At 38.4% G+C, this 18,318-nt stretch overlaps 2 protein-coding genes across 4 annotated transcripts in view; one reads left to right on the top strand and one right to left on the bottom strand.

Moving 5' to 3' along the window:
- The window catches only part of BRCA2 (BRCA2 DNA repair associated), a 60,480-nt gene extending 45,346 nt beyond the window's left edge, over nt 1–15,134 (bottom strand). The window contains exons 1-10 of one of the 2 annotated variants that reach the window (XM_081815417.1): nt 14,919–15,134; nt 14,053–14,215; nt 11,448–11,693; nt 5,195–5,303; nt 4,503–4,549; nt 4,370–4,410; nt 4,069–4,180; nt 3,273–3,322; nt 2,917–3,028; nt 131–1,237 (exon numbers count right to left, since the gene is read on the bottom strand). In XM_081815417.1, coding sequence (XP_081671543.1) covers nt 131–1,237; nt 2,917–3,028; nt 3,273–3,322; nt 4,069–4,180; nt 4,370–4,410; nt 4,503–4,549; nt 5,195–5,303; nt 11,448–11,693; nt 14,053–14,119 — 1,891 coding nt within the window. In that variant the 5' untranslated portion in view covers nt 14,120–14,215; nt 14,919–15,134. The remainder of the gene's footprint in view (nt 1–130; nt 1,238–2,916; nt 3,029–3,272; nt 3,323–4,068; nt 4,181–4,369; nt 4,411–4,502; nt 4,550–5,194; nt 5,304–11,447; nt 11,694–14,052; nt 14,216–14,918) is intronic. The other variant, XM_081815418.1, reaches the window with a different exon arrangement.
- A 15-nt stretch (nt 15,135–15,149) lies between these two features.
- LOC102734736 (protein ZAR1-like) overlaps nt 15,150–18,318 on the top strand; it is a 10,038-nt gene continuing 6,869 nt past the window's right edge. The window contains exons 1-2 of one of the 2 annotated variants that reach the window (XM_081815429.1): nt 15,150–15,269; nt 15,726–17,525. In XM_081815429.1, the coding sequence (XP_081671555.1) occupies nt 16,866–17,525 (660 nt within the window). In that variant the 5' untranslated portion in view covers nt 15,150–15,269; nt 15,726–16,865. Of the gene's footprint in view, nt 17,526–18,318 lie in introns of both variants that reach the window. The other variant, XM_081815428.1, reaches the window with a different exon arrangement.

Genomic DNA, 18,318 nt, shown 5'->3' with positions numbered 1-18,318 from the left:
AAACTAAAGAAGGAAAGCAGGCAGTATATTTTTTAGAAAGATTAAAGAGACACATACTCAAATAAGAGAACTTGTCACCATGCATAAAACTATATGCACCATTCTCTCTCACTCACACACCCAGAGGTACCTGAATCAGCATTTGTAAATGTCAGTGGTCCTTCAAAAGCGTTTGCTTCAAATACAGCCGAATGGTTGGTTAGTCCCGATTCCTGGTCTTTCTGCGTTTTCAGTCCTTGATAAGATGTTTCATCATTTATAACATAAATAAACTTCTTTGTTTTCTTTTTCAAAGTGGATATTAAACCCGAATTCTTCAAAGCTACAGAAGTATGTTTGAGAGTGGCTGGCCAGCTTCCATTATCAATTGAACCTAAAGAATCCTCTTTCTGTGAGCAAATAGTATGTTTTTCCAATCCACTTTCAGGGGCTTCAGGTTCTTCTTTAGAGTTTGGATCAGTCATATTATTTGAGAACACTGCACTGGACGTCTCTTCAGGTGATTCTCTTATTCTGAATATAGACTTTCTGATACCCTGATGTGGAGAAGCTATTAGAGTAGTTTCAGATATTGCTTGCTTTACTGAAGGAATGGAATCTTCATGGGATCCAAGACACTGCCCTTCATCTATCTTATTTACCACTGTTTCCTCTTTTAATGTCATCTCTGAATACTTTGGTACACTTGAAATCTGTGGCAAAGAATTTTCCAAAGTTATAAAGTTGGTGCTTTCTTTCTCTGTGATTGTGAAGTCTTTTTCTGAATTATTTTGGTCACAAGAAGAAATATGCAGTAGAGGTGTTTTTTCCATCTGGGTTCCACTTAGACCTGAGAGAGTTAGGTGGGGCCATTCAGAGGCTGAAGACGGTACAACTTCCTTAGAGATTTTCTCACTTCCATTCCCAAAGGGCTTCTGATTTGTTATATTCCAATCTAATGGATCACTGTCATTTGGTTCCATTTCAGATAAAAATGAATGTTTATCTTCTTTCATTTGCTTTTTAGCTTCTTCACATTTTGTTTCACTGAAAATATTTTTCCTAGTCTTGCTAGTTTTTATTTTTGGTAGATTTCTTGTTTCATATTTAGGAACACATAATGAAAAACTATCTTCTTCAGAAACATCTGCAACTGTTTCATGTACTTCATCTTTTAGGACATTTGGTGTTGACTTTCCAAAATGGTCTTTGCAGCTATTTACTTTACCAAATGAATTCCCTAACATTTTCCCCAAACCTGTTAAAATTTAAAACAGAAGCATAATAATATTTCAAAATACAGTCATATAATTTATACTATTCTTGCAACCTCTCTCATAGAAATAGTATATACTAAATAACACATAAGGTAGTATTTAAAGGGTTATCCTGAGTGCCAGCTTTTTTGGGGGGAGGGGAGAGGGAGGGAGTGCCACTCTTCTACTGTTCTTCTGGTAAAGATTGATTCCAATGTCCCCAAAGCCTTTTACTCATATGCCAGGTCCTAATAACCTTTATCAGCTCTACACAATTAAAACTCAATCTTACTATATATATGCAATTTAACATTCTAAGATTTATCAAATCAGATGTTCCAAATTAATTTTGTGGCCTGGGGCACCTGGATGGTGCAGTCGGTTAAGCATCCAGCTCTTGGTTTTGGCTCAAGTCGTGATCTGAGGGTCCTGAGATGGAGCTCCACATCAGGAGTCTGCTTGGGATTCTCTCTCCCTCTTCCTTGCCCCTCCCTACACCCCCCCATGCTCTCTCTTTCTCTAAAATAAACAAATCTAAAAAAAAATTTGTGGCCCTACAATAACTGAGAGTAAAATATGATTTTACACACACGCACACATATACACAGTTATTCAGTCCTACACATTTACACACACACACATACTAAGAAAAATGCAATATTCCTTTTTTTTTTTTAAAGATCTTATTTATTTGAGATAGAGAGAAAAATGCAATATTCCTTTTTTTTTTTTTTGAAGATTTTATTTATTTATTTGAGATAGAGAGGGAGAGTGAGTGAGAGAGAGAGAGCACAAGCGGGGGAAGGGGCAGAGGGAGAGGGAGAAGCAGGCTCTCCACTGAGCAGGGAGCCCGACGTGGGGCTCTATCCCAGGACCCTGGGGTCATGATCTGAGCTGAAGGCAGATGCTTAACTGACTGAGCCACCCAGGTGCCCCCCAAAATGCAAAATTCCAATGATCTGATTAGGTAACTTTTGATACCCATGAAACCCTAATTACTTTCTAATTAGAAAATAAGACCTTCACATTTTGTTGAATACTAGTTTTATTCTTATCTCTGTAAGGTCTGAGTTGTAGGTTTTTTTATGTCACAATAGCATCTTTTTTTTTTTAAGATTTATTTATTTATTTGACAGAAAGAGTATACACGAGCTGGGGGAGGGGCAGGGGGAGAGAAAAAGACGCAGATTCCCTGCTGAGTCCAACACAGGACTGGATCCCAGGACCTCAAGATCATGACCTGAGCCGAAACCAAGAGGCGGATGCTTAACTGACTGAGCCACCCAGGTGCCCCTACAACAGCATCTTGAATGGTATTATCTTACCATGATTAAACATTTTCATTTAAATCAAGTTAGCTTCAGGGCACCTCGGGTGACTCAGCTGAGCATCTGACTTTGCCTCAGGTCATGATCTCAGGGTCCTGGGATCAAGCCCTGCTTTGGGCTTCTTGCTCCGCAGGGAGTCTGCTTGCTCCTCTCCCTCTGCCCCTCTCTCTCCCTCCCTCCCTCCCTCTCTTTCTCAAATAAATATTTTGAAAAAATAAATCAAGTTAGCTTCTATGCACAGTATGTTCAGTAATTAAGAAGGAAAAGCAATGTATTTTCTCTTCAAGAAAGGAAGAGCAATACTTCAATGATGTCAGTTAAAAATAGCAGTTCAATTAAACAGAAGGACTTACCTTGACTTTTAGCTTCTCTTTGATTTTTGTTTTCTTTGTCTGGCCCAGAAGGGATAAACCTATCATTTTTCTTCAGACTTTCATCATGGTTAGAAAAACAGCTTTTAAAAGTCTGCAAAAGTTATATTTTAAAGTCACTAGTATAAAAACTCTCACTATGCATTTATATTCAACTTAGAGACAGAATTACTTCATATGAAGTCAAATCAAATATAGGATCAGGCTTAGAGACCTTTTCAAAGGCTTAGATAAGTCATAAATTAAGGAATGAAAAAATGCAAGAGAAATAATTTTTCAAGGCATTCTAAAATTGTAAGCAACTGCAACAGCATAATCAAGTTGTCATATTTACTTACGGCAGTAGTGTCATTAGGAAATACAGCTGCAGATGCTTCCTCATCTCTGACTATAAAAAAAAATTCAATTTATCTATATGGTATTATATACCATACACTAATGTGAAAACTTAAGTATTTTTTGGTCAGACAAGACACATATACTACTTCAGTAAATGGTGCATTTGAAACAAAATGAATTGACTCAAGTATGGTAATTAGAAACGTCAATCAACATAAGGTACATTCAATTCCTTAGTACCACTCATAAGGTGCTTCTAAGAAACTGGTTTGATGACCCTGACTTTAGGTGATACTATCCATAAAGACTTAGGAAATCAGATGGAGCTATGGGGTCATGACTTAAAAGATAAAGCTTGTAGACTTTAGCATTTATTTACATAATAATACTGTCTAAAAGTATATTTTATGTTAAATATTTCTTACTTTTTAACATGCTTTTACCTCTGTTATTTCATCTAAGCAACAACAACAAAAAACAAAGTTAAATTCCCAGCCAAAGAGAAATCAAAATTGAATTTATTTTTGCTAAAATAATAATTTTAAAAATCCTGGTTTGCCTATAAATGGACTCCTACAGAATACCACTCCTAGAACACCACTTAATGTACTTGTGATTTGTCCCAATCTACACTAAGTAGAATTATCCTGAACTACTAACACACTTCTCAAAGATAGTATTATCTAATCTAATTACTACTTATCTTTTCATATAGTCTTTTGGTCAGAAGCCTTAGAGATGATACTGTATTGACGTCATCTACTGTCTTACATAATACTCATTTGCTATTATTACCTATTAGCACAGTAGAACTAAGGGTTGGTGGTGTGGCTAAAGAACTTGACCAAGACATATCAGGATCCACCTCAGCTCCTAGACTTTCAGAAATACGTTTTGGTGTCTGACCCTGGAAGTAAAGAAAATATTTATTTCACAGAAATGCACTAATGAGTAAGAGTATTTTTTTCATTTACCATTTACTGAATGCCTACATGAGATTGTAGGTACATATTTGTAAATCTCAGGGCAAAAGTAGGAGACTGTTGTCAAATTCTCAATTACTACACAATAAAAATAAACCAGGCAGAATATTTACCTTCATAAGCTTCGGTGTATGAAATAAGCTTCCACATACCACTGGGGGTAAAATGAGGGGAAAATTACTAAGTTTTATATTTATTAAAATTGAAGAGTATTTTAGAAATAAAAAGCCTTGTTTTTAATCATACCCGACTTCTCTCTTTGTGGTGTTATATGTGCACATCGTAGAACAGGACTAAAACAAAAAACAAAACAAAACAAACACAAATCCTTCAGATTATTCAAAGATAAAAGAAATGGCAAGAAGAAACAAAATGTTAATCTTATTGAAAAAAAGGATTCTCAGTCACATCAATTATTAGACTTATACTACTTTGTAATATTTTGTTACTTTTTAAAAAGCAAACATCTCATAAAGAATTAACTACTAAATTATATTTAAAATGTCCACTAAAAGTAATGTATAAAGTACTCAAAAATTTCAGCTCCTAGGAACTGTATGTTTTGAATTTAAAAATTATGTAAAGTGAATCTATAAAAGCATCATATTCTCTCAAACGATTCAGAGTACACAAATAATTTATTTTAAGCTATTTCAAGGGTGTTGCTTTTCATCATTTTTGTAACTCAAAAATGTTGACTATAAACTATAAACAGAAACCAATGAATTCAAAATTATAAGAAAAACAAAGTAAATGTTTCTAATGTAAAAATTATTGTATTAAAGGACTCAACCTAAAAGGAGATTATTTAAAAATAGAAGATTCTCTTTCAGGCTCTTAGTCAAAATACTAGCATGAAAATTAGATGCATTTCTATAAAACAAATAGCATATGGAGGAAAAGGTTTCATTTAAATATTTTAATATAACACATCATACCTTTCACTAAGACAAGAATTTAGAGGTGGGCTGGTAACATCATTTGTTTGATCCATTTTAGACTTCCTTGTGCAACAACTTTTATGTTTACTATTGGTAATGTCCTTTCCTGAAACAGTACAATAATTCAGTGAGGATATATATGCTCTGGATTGTGAATTTTCATTCTCTGAAAGTATTTATTTTTATTTTTTATTTTTTTAAAGATTTTATTATTTGAGAGAAAGAGAGCGAGCACAAGCAGGGGGAGGAGCAGAGGGAGACTCCCTGCTGAGCGCAGAGCTGAACACTGGACTTGATCCCTCCCAGGACCCTGGAGATCATGACCTGAGCCAACGTCAGATGCTTAACTGAGCCACCCAGGAGCCCCATCTCTAGAAGTATTTAAAAACAAAAAGTCTCATCTATACTGGGAAGGAGAATATATACAGAGTTTAGTCTGAACTGGTTTCTCAGTTTGCTGATTCCTGCCAAAAGGGGATGTCTCAAAGGATGTCTGCCCCCATTCAACAAGTATATAATATACATAAGACACTTTGGGAAATACAATTCAAGACAGCTTTAACTTCAAAGAGTTCATAATATAGCAGGAGAAATTTTTTGAAATTCCACAGAAGTGGAATACAGAACAGAATGTTGTATGTCCTATGATTAAGTCACATGCGCTATGGTATCATGGAGGCTAAGAGTAAAGAAAAAGACATTTACTAAAAACCTACCAAGGTACCAAATCTGATCTTCTGCTGAAAACCTTTCAAGATCTTGTTCTCAAGATCAGGCTCAAACTCCAACCCCCACTCCCCCAAACAAACAAACAAACCTCCCAAGTAACAAGGACTTTCATGATCTGACTTCTCAATTTCTACGACATTCTTTCACATTCTACTTTTCAGCTATACCCAACCACTTGCATATCCTGTATGAATGCACTCTTTCGCTCTAGGCCTTTGTACAAACTATTTCTCTCGACCTGGAATATCCTCTTTCAGGCTTCCATTTTGAAACCGCCTCCTCTGGAAAAATTTAGTGGTCCCTAACATGAGATTAAGTGATTGCTGCCACCATATGTCCCCACAGAGTTTATCATACACCATTCCTGCTTCTCCTACTAGAATGTGAGCTCCTTGAGGTAGGGATCTTGTCTTATTTATCACTGTATCCTCAGCAACTACAATCAATGTCTGATGTTACAGTCATGCCACAATTCCTGGCTGAATGAATTAGCAATGATTAGAAAATACTTGTTGTTGAACACCTCTACTTTCTAAGCAATAATGCTCAGACAGGGTTTCTAAAGCTATATGTGGCTCTATCAAATCCCATTTATAGTTTTTCAATATTCCTATTTTCTGTATCACAAATATGGCATTCAAGGCACTTATTATTACTCGTAAAAATTGCTTTAAAACAACGGGTTCTTTAACTGATCCTATAATCTCCAACTTAGAAAAGTTTTGGGAAAAATAAGTCATATCAGTGTTAATAAAATAAGGCAAAGAACAAACTGAGAACTATTTGTAGTAGCACAGACAAAACACTGCATTATATTTTTATTTCTCAAGTAACAGGAAATAGACATAATCACTAATAAGCCAAATATACATGTGAGTTAAAAACCCCATTCTGACAAAATATCCAACCTCCTTCTCTTACGACACTTTTAGTTAAAGATACTGAAAAGTATCTAAATGTATTTTTAAAAATTTCACCTTTTCCCCGTTCACTTTAACAAAGATCTTAATCAGGAAGAAAAACCCTGCAGTTAAATAAACCAAACAATGAGCTACTATTACACACACTTATAATAGAATGGCTAAAGTCCAAAACAAAGACAACACCAAATGCTGATGAGGTCTTGGAACAAGAAAAACTCTCATTCACTGTTGATGGAAAAGCAAAATGATGCGGCCACTTTGGAATTCAATTTGCAGTTTCTTACAAAAGTAAACATATTCCTACCATAAGATCCAGCAATCATATTCCTTGGTATTTTCCCAAATGAGTTGAAAACTTAGGTCCACACAAAAACCTGCACATGATACAGCAGCTTTATTTATAACTGCCAAAACTTGGAAGCAACCAAGATGTTCTTCAGTAGGTGAACAGATAAACAAACTGGTATATCCATATACAGCATTATTCAGTGATAAAAAGAAACGAGATATGGGGCGCCTGGGTGGCTCAGTCGGTTAAGCGTCTGACTTTGGCTCAGGTCATGATCTCCAGGGTGTGGAAGTGATCAAGCCCTGTTTCCAGCTTTGCGCTCAGCAGGGAGTCTGCTTCTCCCTCTCCCTCTGCCCCTCCCCCAACTCGTGCTCTCTCTCAAATAAATAAATAAAATCTTTAAAACCATACAAACAAACAAAAAAAATGAGGTATCAAACCACTTAATGATGTAGAGGAAACTTACATTGCTAAGTAAAAGAAGCTAGCCTGAAAAGGCTATATACTCTATGATTCCAACTATATGACATTTTGGAAAAGACAAGACTATAGACAACAAAAAAAATCAGTGGTGGCCAGGGTTGGGTGGGTGAGGGGGCTGTGAATAGGTGGGACACAAGGGATTTTTAGGATTTGTAGGATACTGTAATGGTGTATACATGATGTTTTATAATTGTCAAAATCCATAGACCGATACAGAGAATGAACCCTAATGTAAACAAACGACTTCAGTTAATAATAAAGTATCAGTACTGGCTTAGTAATGAAAAACCCAAATGTAAAAAATAAAAAGTAAAAAAATGAACCAGGCAAAAATAAGTTCATACCCAAATAAACATTTCCCAAGTAACTTGAGAATCTCATAAATAGGCTGAATAATGGAGAGATAAACTCAGATGATTTTATGCAGAAGTAAGGACTGCTGAGAAGCAGAAATAGCACATTTCCTTATGAAACTTTAGGGATAATTCTTTTTAAAAAAACAATAGATGTTAGAACTAAACAAGTAGGTTAAAAAACAGCTTAAGTCCTACATTTTAATATTGAATTTAAACTAAACAAAAACAAAAGGTATCAGGAAACTACAGTCAGAATTATTTATGCACTACAACCTTAAAAAATTTAATTCCTTTGCAGCAAGTCCAGAGTAGCCTTATTTATTCATTCCATTCCTTCCCTAATTATAGATAGACCAATTCCAACAAGTTAAATTAGAGAATAAACCAGTGATTCTAGGTAGGTCTTTCAAGATTCAGTAGATTCAGCATAAACTGGTTTACTAAGCTTTTCCTGAGCACATTAAAATAGATGGCTGCGGGGCGCCTGGGTGGCTCAGTCAGTTAAGCGGCTGCCTTCAGCTCAGGTCATGATCCCAGGGTCCTGGGATCGAGCTCCCCATCGGGCTCCCTGCTCCGCGGGAAGCCTGCTTCTCCCTCTCCCGCTCCCCCTGCTTGTGTTCCCTCTCTCGCTGTGTCTCTCTCTGTCAAATAAATAAAATCTTAAAAAAAAAAAAAAAATAGATGGCTGCTCCCTTTACTATGCCCACAACATAGCACTTTGCATATGTTCCTATTATAGCATATACTACACCAGTGTATTTATTTATGTATTTTGTCCCATACAAAACTGAGTTCCTAAAAGTCAAAAGCCATCTATTCATGTTTGTATCCTTAATGCCTAGCAAGTTGCCAGGCACAAAGTAAGCATGGAATATTGAACGAACGATTCCCTTTTCTGTGTTCTGCATTTCATCTGCTAAATATTCCTTAAGGCTCTATCCTAGGCCTCATCATAATCAGTTTCCTCACTTACGTGTGATGACTTTATCACTTTCCAAATAGATAGTTGGTTCCTATAGCTTTCTCTCCTGCCTGTATTCTTTCATTAGTTTCAGTCTTGTATTCCCCAAAGCCTTCGGGACATCACCTTAACACCCTATTACTGTCCCAAACTGCAGTCCAAAACTCAACCTATTTTTTTTTCATCCTTTCAAGCATTTTCCCTTTTTAAAATATTTTATTTTTTCATGAGAGAGAGAGAGAGAGAGGGGCAGAGGCAGGGTCCCCACTGAGCAGGGAACCCGATGTGGGACACTATCCCAGGACCCTGGGATCATGACCTGAGCCGAAGGCAGATGCTTAAACAACTGAGCCACCCAGACGCCCTGACACTTTTTCCCTCTAAACAGGTAAAACCTGTTTTACCTCCAGTGCTTACAATGTCTATGAATGTCATCATTATATTCTTAGTTATGCTCTAAACCTGTGATTTGATCCTTTCTTTGAAATCTCCAGGTCTAGGCTACTGTGGGGTCTTACAGTTTCTATCTCTCATATCCACTTTCACTACCATTACTCTAATTCAGGCACTTGGCCCCCTACCACCTGGACCATTATGTCTTTTTTTTTTTTTTTTTCCCTGGACCATTATGTCTAATTGATCTCCCTGCCTTCAGTCTTTGTTTCCATGAGAATCACCTGATTAGTTTAAAACGTAAACTTATAAGTTTTATTTCTAGAGATTCCTAATTTAGTAGATTCAGAATAGGGCCTGAAATCTTTTCTTTCATTTAGCACTTCAGGAGATTCTCATGATCCAGGCATCACATTTTGAAAACACATCTCCAAAGATGGTTGCCAGTTATTAGGCTTTCTTTTTTTTTTAAGGATTTACTTATTTATTTTAGAGAGAGAGAGAGTGTGTGTGTGCAAGTGCCTTTGAGCTGGGGGAGGGGCAGAAGGAGAGAGAGAATCCTCAAGCAGACTCCCTGCTGAGCACGGAGGCTGACTCCAGGATTGATCCCAGGACCCTGAGATCATGACCTGAGCTGAAATCAAGAGTCGGATGCTTAACTGACAAAGCCAGCCAAGTGCCGCAGTTATTAGGCTTTCTAAAACAAAACAGTCATTTATTCTATAAATTTTTACTGAATAGTCACTTTGTATGCCACTTGGTATCCAACAACATACAAGAAAACCTTTGCCCATTACCTATATCCTCTTTGTGTATGCATTTTCTAGTACCATGAATTTCCTTTTTCATAGCATTTATTCCACTATAACTGCTTATAGAAGTCTCCTCCATTAGAAGCTAAATGAGTGTGACAGGGAAAACTGCCCAGAAGCAGATAGATACGTCAAGACCTGAAAGATGAGCATGAATTAGCTAGATAAAAAGGTAGGAAGAAGTATATAAGGAGCCAAAGAGCAAGGTGGTTTCAAAAAGAAATTCAATATGAATGAATGGCAAATTGAGGATGGGTGAGAGGGGTATTATGGCAGCATGAGGCGTGAGAGACCAGATTATAAAGAACCTTGTAAGTCATATTAAGGAGTTAAGATATTATCATGAAGGCAAAAGGAGGTAATCAAACGTTTGAGGCAGGACGTAGCATGATCAAATTTACATGGGATTTTTCTGCTCAACAACCTATCAAACTCAGTTTTTTAAGTCTGGCATTCAATACCTGGCTCTTTGTGCTCTTTTTAGCCTTAAGTTTATTGGTCCCTTTTAGACATGCAACATTCCAAACAATCTGAATTATTTAACATTCTCTTAACAACCTATATCTTCTTCCTCATGTTTTCCCCTTGGCCTTGTACATCATTACTCTATGCCATCTTCAAATTTTTGAATCTCACCTATCCTTCAAGGTTTAATTCAAATGAATCACTCTCTAATTCCTCCCAAACCTATTTATGCTCTTTCTTCTCAACTCTCATTGTACTTTTTGTACTTTGCTTTTCACACTTACCACATTCAATCTTAGACTGTTCTCTGTCTACTGTTAATTCCCCTTTAGAGTCATACTCCAAAGAAAGGGAGAATATGTCACTTGAAGTAATAAACAGTTGAATGACTATGTACTCTTATTACATGATTGATTGGAATATCTGGCATGTATGCCAGGGAAACAGCTACCAAGTCAAAACACATTTAAAGAAAATTGGTAACAATAACCTTCTCTGCCCTGTGATAACCTGCAGAAATAGAGTTTATTTAATTAACATCAAAACAAGGCCTACTTTTTTTTGGTATAGGAAAGACATAATTTAACAAATCTCACTAGGCAGGATATATTAATCAAAGGAGGGAGGAAAAGGAGTACTTACTAAGTACCCACATTATTTTATTTAATCCAAACTTATCAGACATTATGTTCACCATCTCCATTTTCCAGATGGGAAAGTGAGAAGAGGTTGATTTGACCAACATGACACAATTAACAATAGAGCTGGGAGTTTTAACATAGGTTTGTCTGAATTTCTGGTTCATGTTTTTCCCTAGTTTACTGTACCACATTACTTACCTGAGTCTAACCTGTATTTATCTAATTCTTTTAAAGGAGATTGTTGGTACATTGGCACAATTAGACTTTGCTCTCTGAATATTACTGGAGTTGAAGCCAACTGATGATAAGTTTTCCTTTGTGGTGTTTTAAATAGGTTTGGTTCATAACTGATTTTATACCCAGATTCTTCTGTGGGTTCAGAATTATAGGGTGGAGCTTCTAAAGAAAGTTCTTCAAACCAATTAAGACTTATTGGTCCTAAATCTGTAAGAAAAAGAAAAATTCCATCTTGGTTTTAATCAGTGACAGGTAAGTTCATGGGTCTGTAAAAATCATAATAAAGAAAAGGATGCTTGAGATTTTGACTGTAGATTACTTTTGTTAAAGCATATTAATTAAACAAGATCATTAACCTATTCTCCTTTCAATCTGTAGCAAGGTATAACAAGAGTTTACAAAAATTACAAGGTGATTGCTCCTAGCTACATTAGCTAGCTTTTCTGAAATTTTCTTTCTCTTATATTCATGATTCGGAGACAAAAGTCATTCATAATAAGAAGGCATTCCACAGATACAATTTAATTACAAAGACAATATAAATGGATGTGATAAATCTATAGATACAGGAACATGTAGACTCAAATAAAATGGAATAAAAAGAGTTCTTGTTAAAGAGAAATGACAAAACTTCTATTATGATCTATCCACCCTTAAAGTACTGATTTTCAGTGTGTGGTCTGTGGACTGTGTCAGGGGCTGAGGTCCCCAAGACAATTTCAGGAGGTCCATAAGGTAAAAACTATTTTCATAATAATACTAGGGCACTGTTTCTCTTTTTCACCATGTTGACATTTGCAACCCTGGTAGGTAAAACTGATGACATCTTTGCATGAGTCAAGGCAGTGGCAATAAACTGTGCTAGTAATTGCATTCACATCATGCACTTCTCAAAAACAAAACCAAAAAGCCAGTCTAACTTAAAATATTAATGAAGCAGTAAAAATTAGTTTTATAAAGCCCAACTCTTGAGCACATCTTTTTAATATTCTCTATGACAAAATGGAAAGTATGCATAAAGCATTTTTGTATATTTAAGTACCATAGCTGTCTAAAAAAGCACTCATTACAAGTTAGCTGAATTAGCACTTTTTTCACGGAAAGCCATTTTTAGGAGAAAGAACAACTAACAAGTCATTTTGAGTTGGGTGATTTGGTAGACATTTTCTTGAAAATGAAGTTAGCCTGTCACTGCAGAAAAAAGTTTGCTGCCAATGATAAAATAGGAGCTTTTATTTTTAAAAAAATTTTTAAAGTAGGCTCCATGCCCAGTGCAGAGTCCAATGTGGGGCTTGAACTCATGACTCTGAGATGAAGGCCTGAGCTGAGATCAAGAGTCGGACGCTTAACCGAATGAGCCACCTAGGCGCCCCCAGATAGGAGGTTTTAAATGGGAATTAGAATTTTGTTAAACTTTATTAGCCTTTGTAAACTTGATATCTTCCTAATCTTAAAAGACTTCTCTGATGAGATCAGCTAATTAATGAATGTAATTTTTATAGTTTAATACATAAAATATAATTTTATAATTTAATATTAATGTGTCAATATATGGAATAATTAATTTAAATTAATTAAATAATTAATTATATAGTTTAATACATAAAATACAATTTTTAGTTTAATATTAATGTGTCAATATATGGAATCTGTGTAATTCAGAACACTGACATTTTCCAAATGATCAGTGTCTGATGTTACAACACAGATAAAAGATTTATTCAAAGTGCAAGAAAGACGAATAGAATTAAATGTAACAAAGGGAATGAAAAATTCATGATAATACGGTTTCCCATTCCATACTGCAACTCTTAAAATTGCCACTTGTCAAGTTTTGGTATATTATCAAAGTTACCCACAATTAACTGAAGACTATTAAAATACTCCTTTTTTCAACTACACTGTTGTGTGACGCTGGCTTTTACTTGTATACTTCTACCAAAAGACTATACTGCAACACATTAAAGGCAGAAATTGGTATGAGAATCCAGCTATCTTCTACTAAGCCAGATATTAAAGAGAACTGCAAAATTGTAAAAACAGTGCCAGTCTTCTTTTTTTTTGGGGGGGGGGGAGTTATTTTTCATAAAAATGTTTATTTGTGTTAATATGCAACGGATTTATTATTTTTACGTGAATTAATAAACATCTTTAAAAATTCTTAAGTTTTCATTTCTATACCGTAGCCTACATAAACAAAAACTCTTTAAGGTTCTCAATCATTTTCAAGAGTGTAAGGAGTACCGAGACTAAAGTTTGACAACTTCTGATATAAAGTAACATACCAATGCTTCAGATTTGCTAATAGTTCTGTGCTTTAAAAACAATTCTTCCTACTGCTAATCAAAAGGCCAGTCTCTTCTTTATCCCCAGTGTTCTATACTTATCATTTCGTTAACTGTATATGATCATTTTCTTAACTGGATTTGTGGCCCCATGCGGAAGTTTGTAGTGAAAACAAAAACGTTACGTATTGGATTCTTCTCAGCAAGCATGCACAGTTACATATTTTTCTGAAAACATTTTCTCAACGTAAATGATCGATGTATATAAAATTTGTCAATACCTGCTTCACTGCACCGCGTCTTAAAAATTTCAAAAAAAGTCGGCCTCTCTTTGCCTCCAATAGGCATTTTTATCTACAATATTACTCCAATGCTTGGTAAATAACTCTGCAAAAGACAACACCAAAATACACTTCACAGGAATGCAGTTCTTGTTAACCGACTCTGAGGTAAAATCAGAAACAGGTAAACTTGCTTAAAGTTACATTGTTTATTTACCTCGGCCCTATCTTTTGGGACAATAATCGAACTCACTGCGATGATGGGAGCATTCTATATTTGTGCTGCCCGATACAGTAGCCACTAGCCACATCAAGCATTTGAAACATGGCGAGTATGACTCAAGAACAGAATTATAAATATTATTAATTTTAATTAACTAGTTACGTGTGGCTAGGGGGTGCACAGTCAACGAGCAGTCCTATTAGAGATAAATATATTTTAACAATGTCAAATCAGTAAATCTTCGTAATACGGCAATTGCCTGGGGGTTAAGTAAGGCAGATACAGTGTGTCAGGAGCTGTGAAACACTTCTAAAATTACAATATTCCGTTAAAGTAACTTCACCGTATTAAGGAAATTTCAGAGTGGGACATCTGGGGCAGCTAAAGGGCAACCCCTGGGCGGCTGGCGGGGCGCAAAGTTGGGGAGCGGAGTTCCAGGGAAGGGGCGGGGCTCGAGTTTGCTTAACCGAGGGGGCCGAACCTTCCGCCCTTTCTCCCAGTGGATGCGAGGCAGACAGAGACCGGGGTGGGGGCGGGGGGTAGGCAGGTGGCCGCGGCTCCCACCCAGGGAATGAGGGGCGTTCCCCCTCCGCCTCACACCGCGGGAGACAGGCCCGTCCGTCTCCACCCAGCCAACACTAACCGTCTCAGGAGGAGCAGCTCTTTTTGGCCAGAGAAGGCTGACAAAAACCGCACCGGCCCTTTGATCAGAAAGCTGACCCGCAGACTCCTTTCCGCGGCGATCCACGGCTGGGACTACCTGCAAAGCGCCGAGCCCAGCAGCTCCGCCTCCGCCGACCTTATTTCAGACTCTCGCGCCAAAAGCCCGCTTTCCGGACACGTCACGCGGTGACGTCGTGACGTGACACGCAGCGTGCGTGCCACCCGGAAGTCAGATTCTGGGCGGGCGGCTGGCGCAGTTGTGTGCCGAAAGCCGAGTCCTTGTTCTACTGCTGGACAGTCCGGCCTGGAACCGCGTGAAGAGGCAGCTGGGGTGCTTGTTCTCTTCTCCTTAAGCCTTCAGAGTAGGAGGCGGCGCTGCTGGGGGTGACCGCGCACTGTGTATCCTCCCCGACTCCTCCCCCTTCTCTCTGCTCCACCTCACGTTTGGATGGTCGCGGGGCGACAGGGCCTGAGGTCTTTGAAAGAACTTTGTTCTGCCCTTAGAGTGAACGGTCCCCCAAAGTGGCTGACTGCCTTCCCTGCTGCGTGTTGTCTACAGAGTGGAAAGGGATAAGATTTGAAGCCAGAGGACTTTAGTTCTAGTCCGCATGTTGCTCTTAGGTAGCAGGTTTTCAAGCCCTTTAAGCCTGTTTGCCCCCTTGAAAAATTGTGAAACCACTTTAACTCTCTCTTGCAATGTTAGGTACTACTCTCTGCAGGCTTCCGTAGCATCCTTTACATTCTTCGGGTGCTCATCACCTCGTTTTGTGCTTGTCTTCTCTCCAAGCCGCCGTGGGAGAAGGGAATTTGTTCTCATTCTCAGTGTCTGACATGAGCAGCACGAAGCTTAATTCAGGTTTGTTGTATAACCTAGAAAGCTTTCAACTGGTGTGGAGTAAGAGCTGTTCATAGACCTTGCTGCTTCCAGAAAGCTCTTGAGCAGTAAACAGCGAAACAGCCTTGGATTAGAAAAAGGGTGGTCTCTACGGGGTTACGTAGACGTACTCTTCAGCTTGATCATACTCTTCAGCTTTGGCAGGAAGCCTTACCAATACAGATAGTAAAGCTTATGATAGTTACCACTTACTGAACACTTATGAGTTATTCTGTTTTGTGTTTTATAGGTAATATCACATTAAATCTTATAATCCTATAAATTAGTATTGTCAGATGGGGAAACCAAATCACCAGGTTAAGTAACTTACCTGGTAACAAGGCCCAGGTTTCAATTCAAGTCCCTTTGATTTTAGATACTTAACCCGTGATTAAATTTCTATTCTCTAAATCAAAATAATTTGCTTTTTTTTCACCTTTTTGGGAGAGGGATCTTCACTAGGAGTGAATTAATGAGAACGGTTGGCATACAGTACAACCCTCTGAAATACATTTTCTCACACTATATACAAACCTCCCCCCATAACGTTATGCTCCTTGTTTCTGTGGTTCTAGGGTCTTTACATTCATTATCTCTGCCATAGTATACTTACTTCCTTATACTCTTCTGGTTTGCTGTTCAAATAACTTACTACTTGCATTTGATTTACTATATGCTTTAAAACAGTATCTCTAAAATAGTTACTATAGGATACATGAATGACTTGCTAATGAAAGCATGTGTGAGAATAGGAAGTCAGAAATGAAAAACAGCTTTGAAAAGGATTCAGGGACAGTGAATTGAAGAGATGGGGAAGAGCAATTAGGAATCAGGTGGAAATTAGGCCTCTGTAGATAGGTACATCTCCTGTCCTTTAATTAGGGTAATAGGCAGCAGCTCCCATCAGGATCTGAAATAAAGGGAGAAGCTTGGAATGAACCTGCACTAACTCGATCAGGGGGAAAAAGAAGGGGTGGATGAAGGTGGAAGGCAAAACAAGGAGACAGACAACCCCCCGGGATATTGTGCTGCGCCTGGGTACCGGGTGAGCGGATGGAGCGCTTTGTCCGTGTTCCCTATGGCTTGTACCAGGGCTATGGGAATGCAGTGCCTTTGGGCCATCCCGGACTCTCTGAACACAAACAGCCCGACTGGAGGCGAAACACTGGTCCCCCCACTTTCCTGGCCAGGCCTGGGTTGCTGGTGCCTGCAAATGCCTCTGACTACTGCATGGACCCTTACAAGAGGGCACAGCTTAAGGCTGTTCTCTCCCAGATGAACCCCAGCCTGAGCCTGCGGCTTTACAAGGCCAATACCAGGGAGGTGGGCGTGCAGGTGAGCCCACGGGTGGACAAGTCCGTGCAGTGCTCGCTGGGGCCTCGCACCTTGTGCAGCTGCTCCCCTTGGGGCAGCACGGGCCACAGGGCAACCCTGTCACCCTGGGGAGTCTATTCGCCAGTGATAGGCCGCAGGGGCTTGATTCAGCTGCAGAGGGAGGAGGAAGCCCAGGAGAGGAAGGCCCTTTTGGGTCCTGCTGAGGCCAGCCAGCAGCAGCAGCCACCACCAACACCTAGGTCGGAGGAGGATAAGCAGGAGGAACTTCACCAGCACGATGAGCTGGAGGAGGAAGATGCCTCAAGTCCCCGGGAAAGGAAGAGCGAGCAGGCCCAGGGAGGTGGTGGAGCAGATCTGCTCAGGAAACCCAATTTCCAGGTGAACTTTCTCCTCCCTGTCCTCAGTCCTCAGCTAGCCTCATCCTTTCTTTCCTCTTTTCCATTTCTGGGGCAACAGAGCAAAAATCTTCTTTTGCTTTCTCCCTTTACTTGATGAAGGAGAGGTAGTTCCGAAAACGTGTTTTACATGGCCTATAGATTTTGTAACTTTGGTAAAATAGGGTGCCAACTTTAAGCATGTGAAAACCGAAAGTCTGGCAGCTACTGCTATTGGGAATGAGGAGACAAAACGGGGTTTTAAGCCTGTCAAATATATGATCAGATTTTCATTCAGGGGAGATTGTGCGGGTGGCATTGTTGAAAGAACATTAGAAAAGTACGAGAAACGGATCTCCTCCAGTCCCATCCATGTTGATGTAAAAGTTGGGTATTCATCCTTTCTGATGGCTGAGTAATATTCCATTGTATATATGGACCACATCTTCTTTATCCATTCATCTGTTGAAGGGCATCTAGGCTCTTTCCACAGTTTGGCTATTGCGGACATTGCTGCTATGAACATTGGGGTGCTTATGGCCCTTCTTTTCACTACATCTGTGTCTTTGGGGTAAATACCCAGTAGTGCAATTGCTGGATCATAGGGTAACTCTATTTTTAAATTTTTGAGGAACTTCCACACTGTTTTCCAAAGTGGCTGTACCAACTTGCATTCCCCTGGAGGAGATTATGCTAAGTGAAATAAATCAAGCAGAGAAAGTCAATTATCATATGGTTTCACTTATTTGTGGAACATAAGGAATAGCATGGAGGACATTAGGAAAAGGAAGGGAAAA

Source organism: Leptonychotes weddellii, chromosome 3, assembly GCF_054177405.1.
Source record: "Leptonychotes weddellii isolate Sample4059 chromosome 3, ASM5417740v2, whole genome shotgun sequence".
Lineage (NCBI taxonomy): Eukaryota > Metazoa > Chordata > Mammalia > Carnivora > Phocidae > Leptonychotes > Leptonychotes weddellii.
Note: the sequence above shows the minus strand (reverse complement) of the source record. Positions and strands in the feature narration are given on the sequence as shown.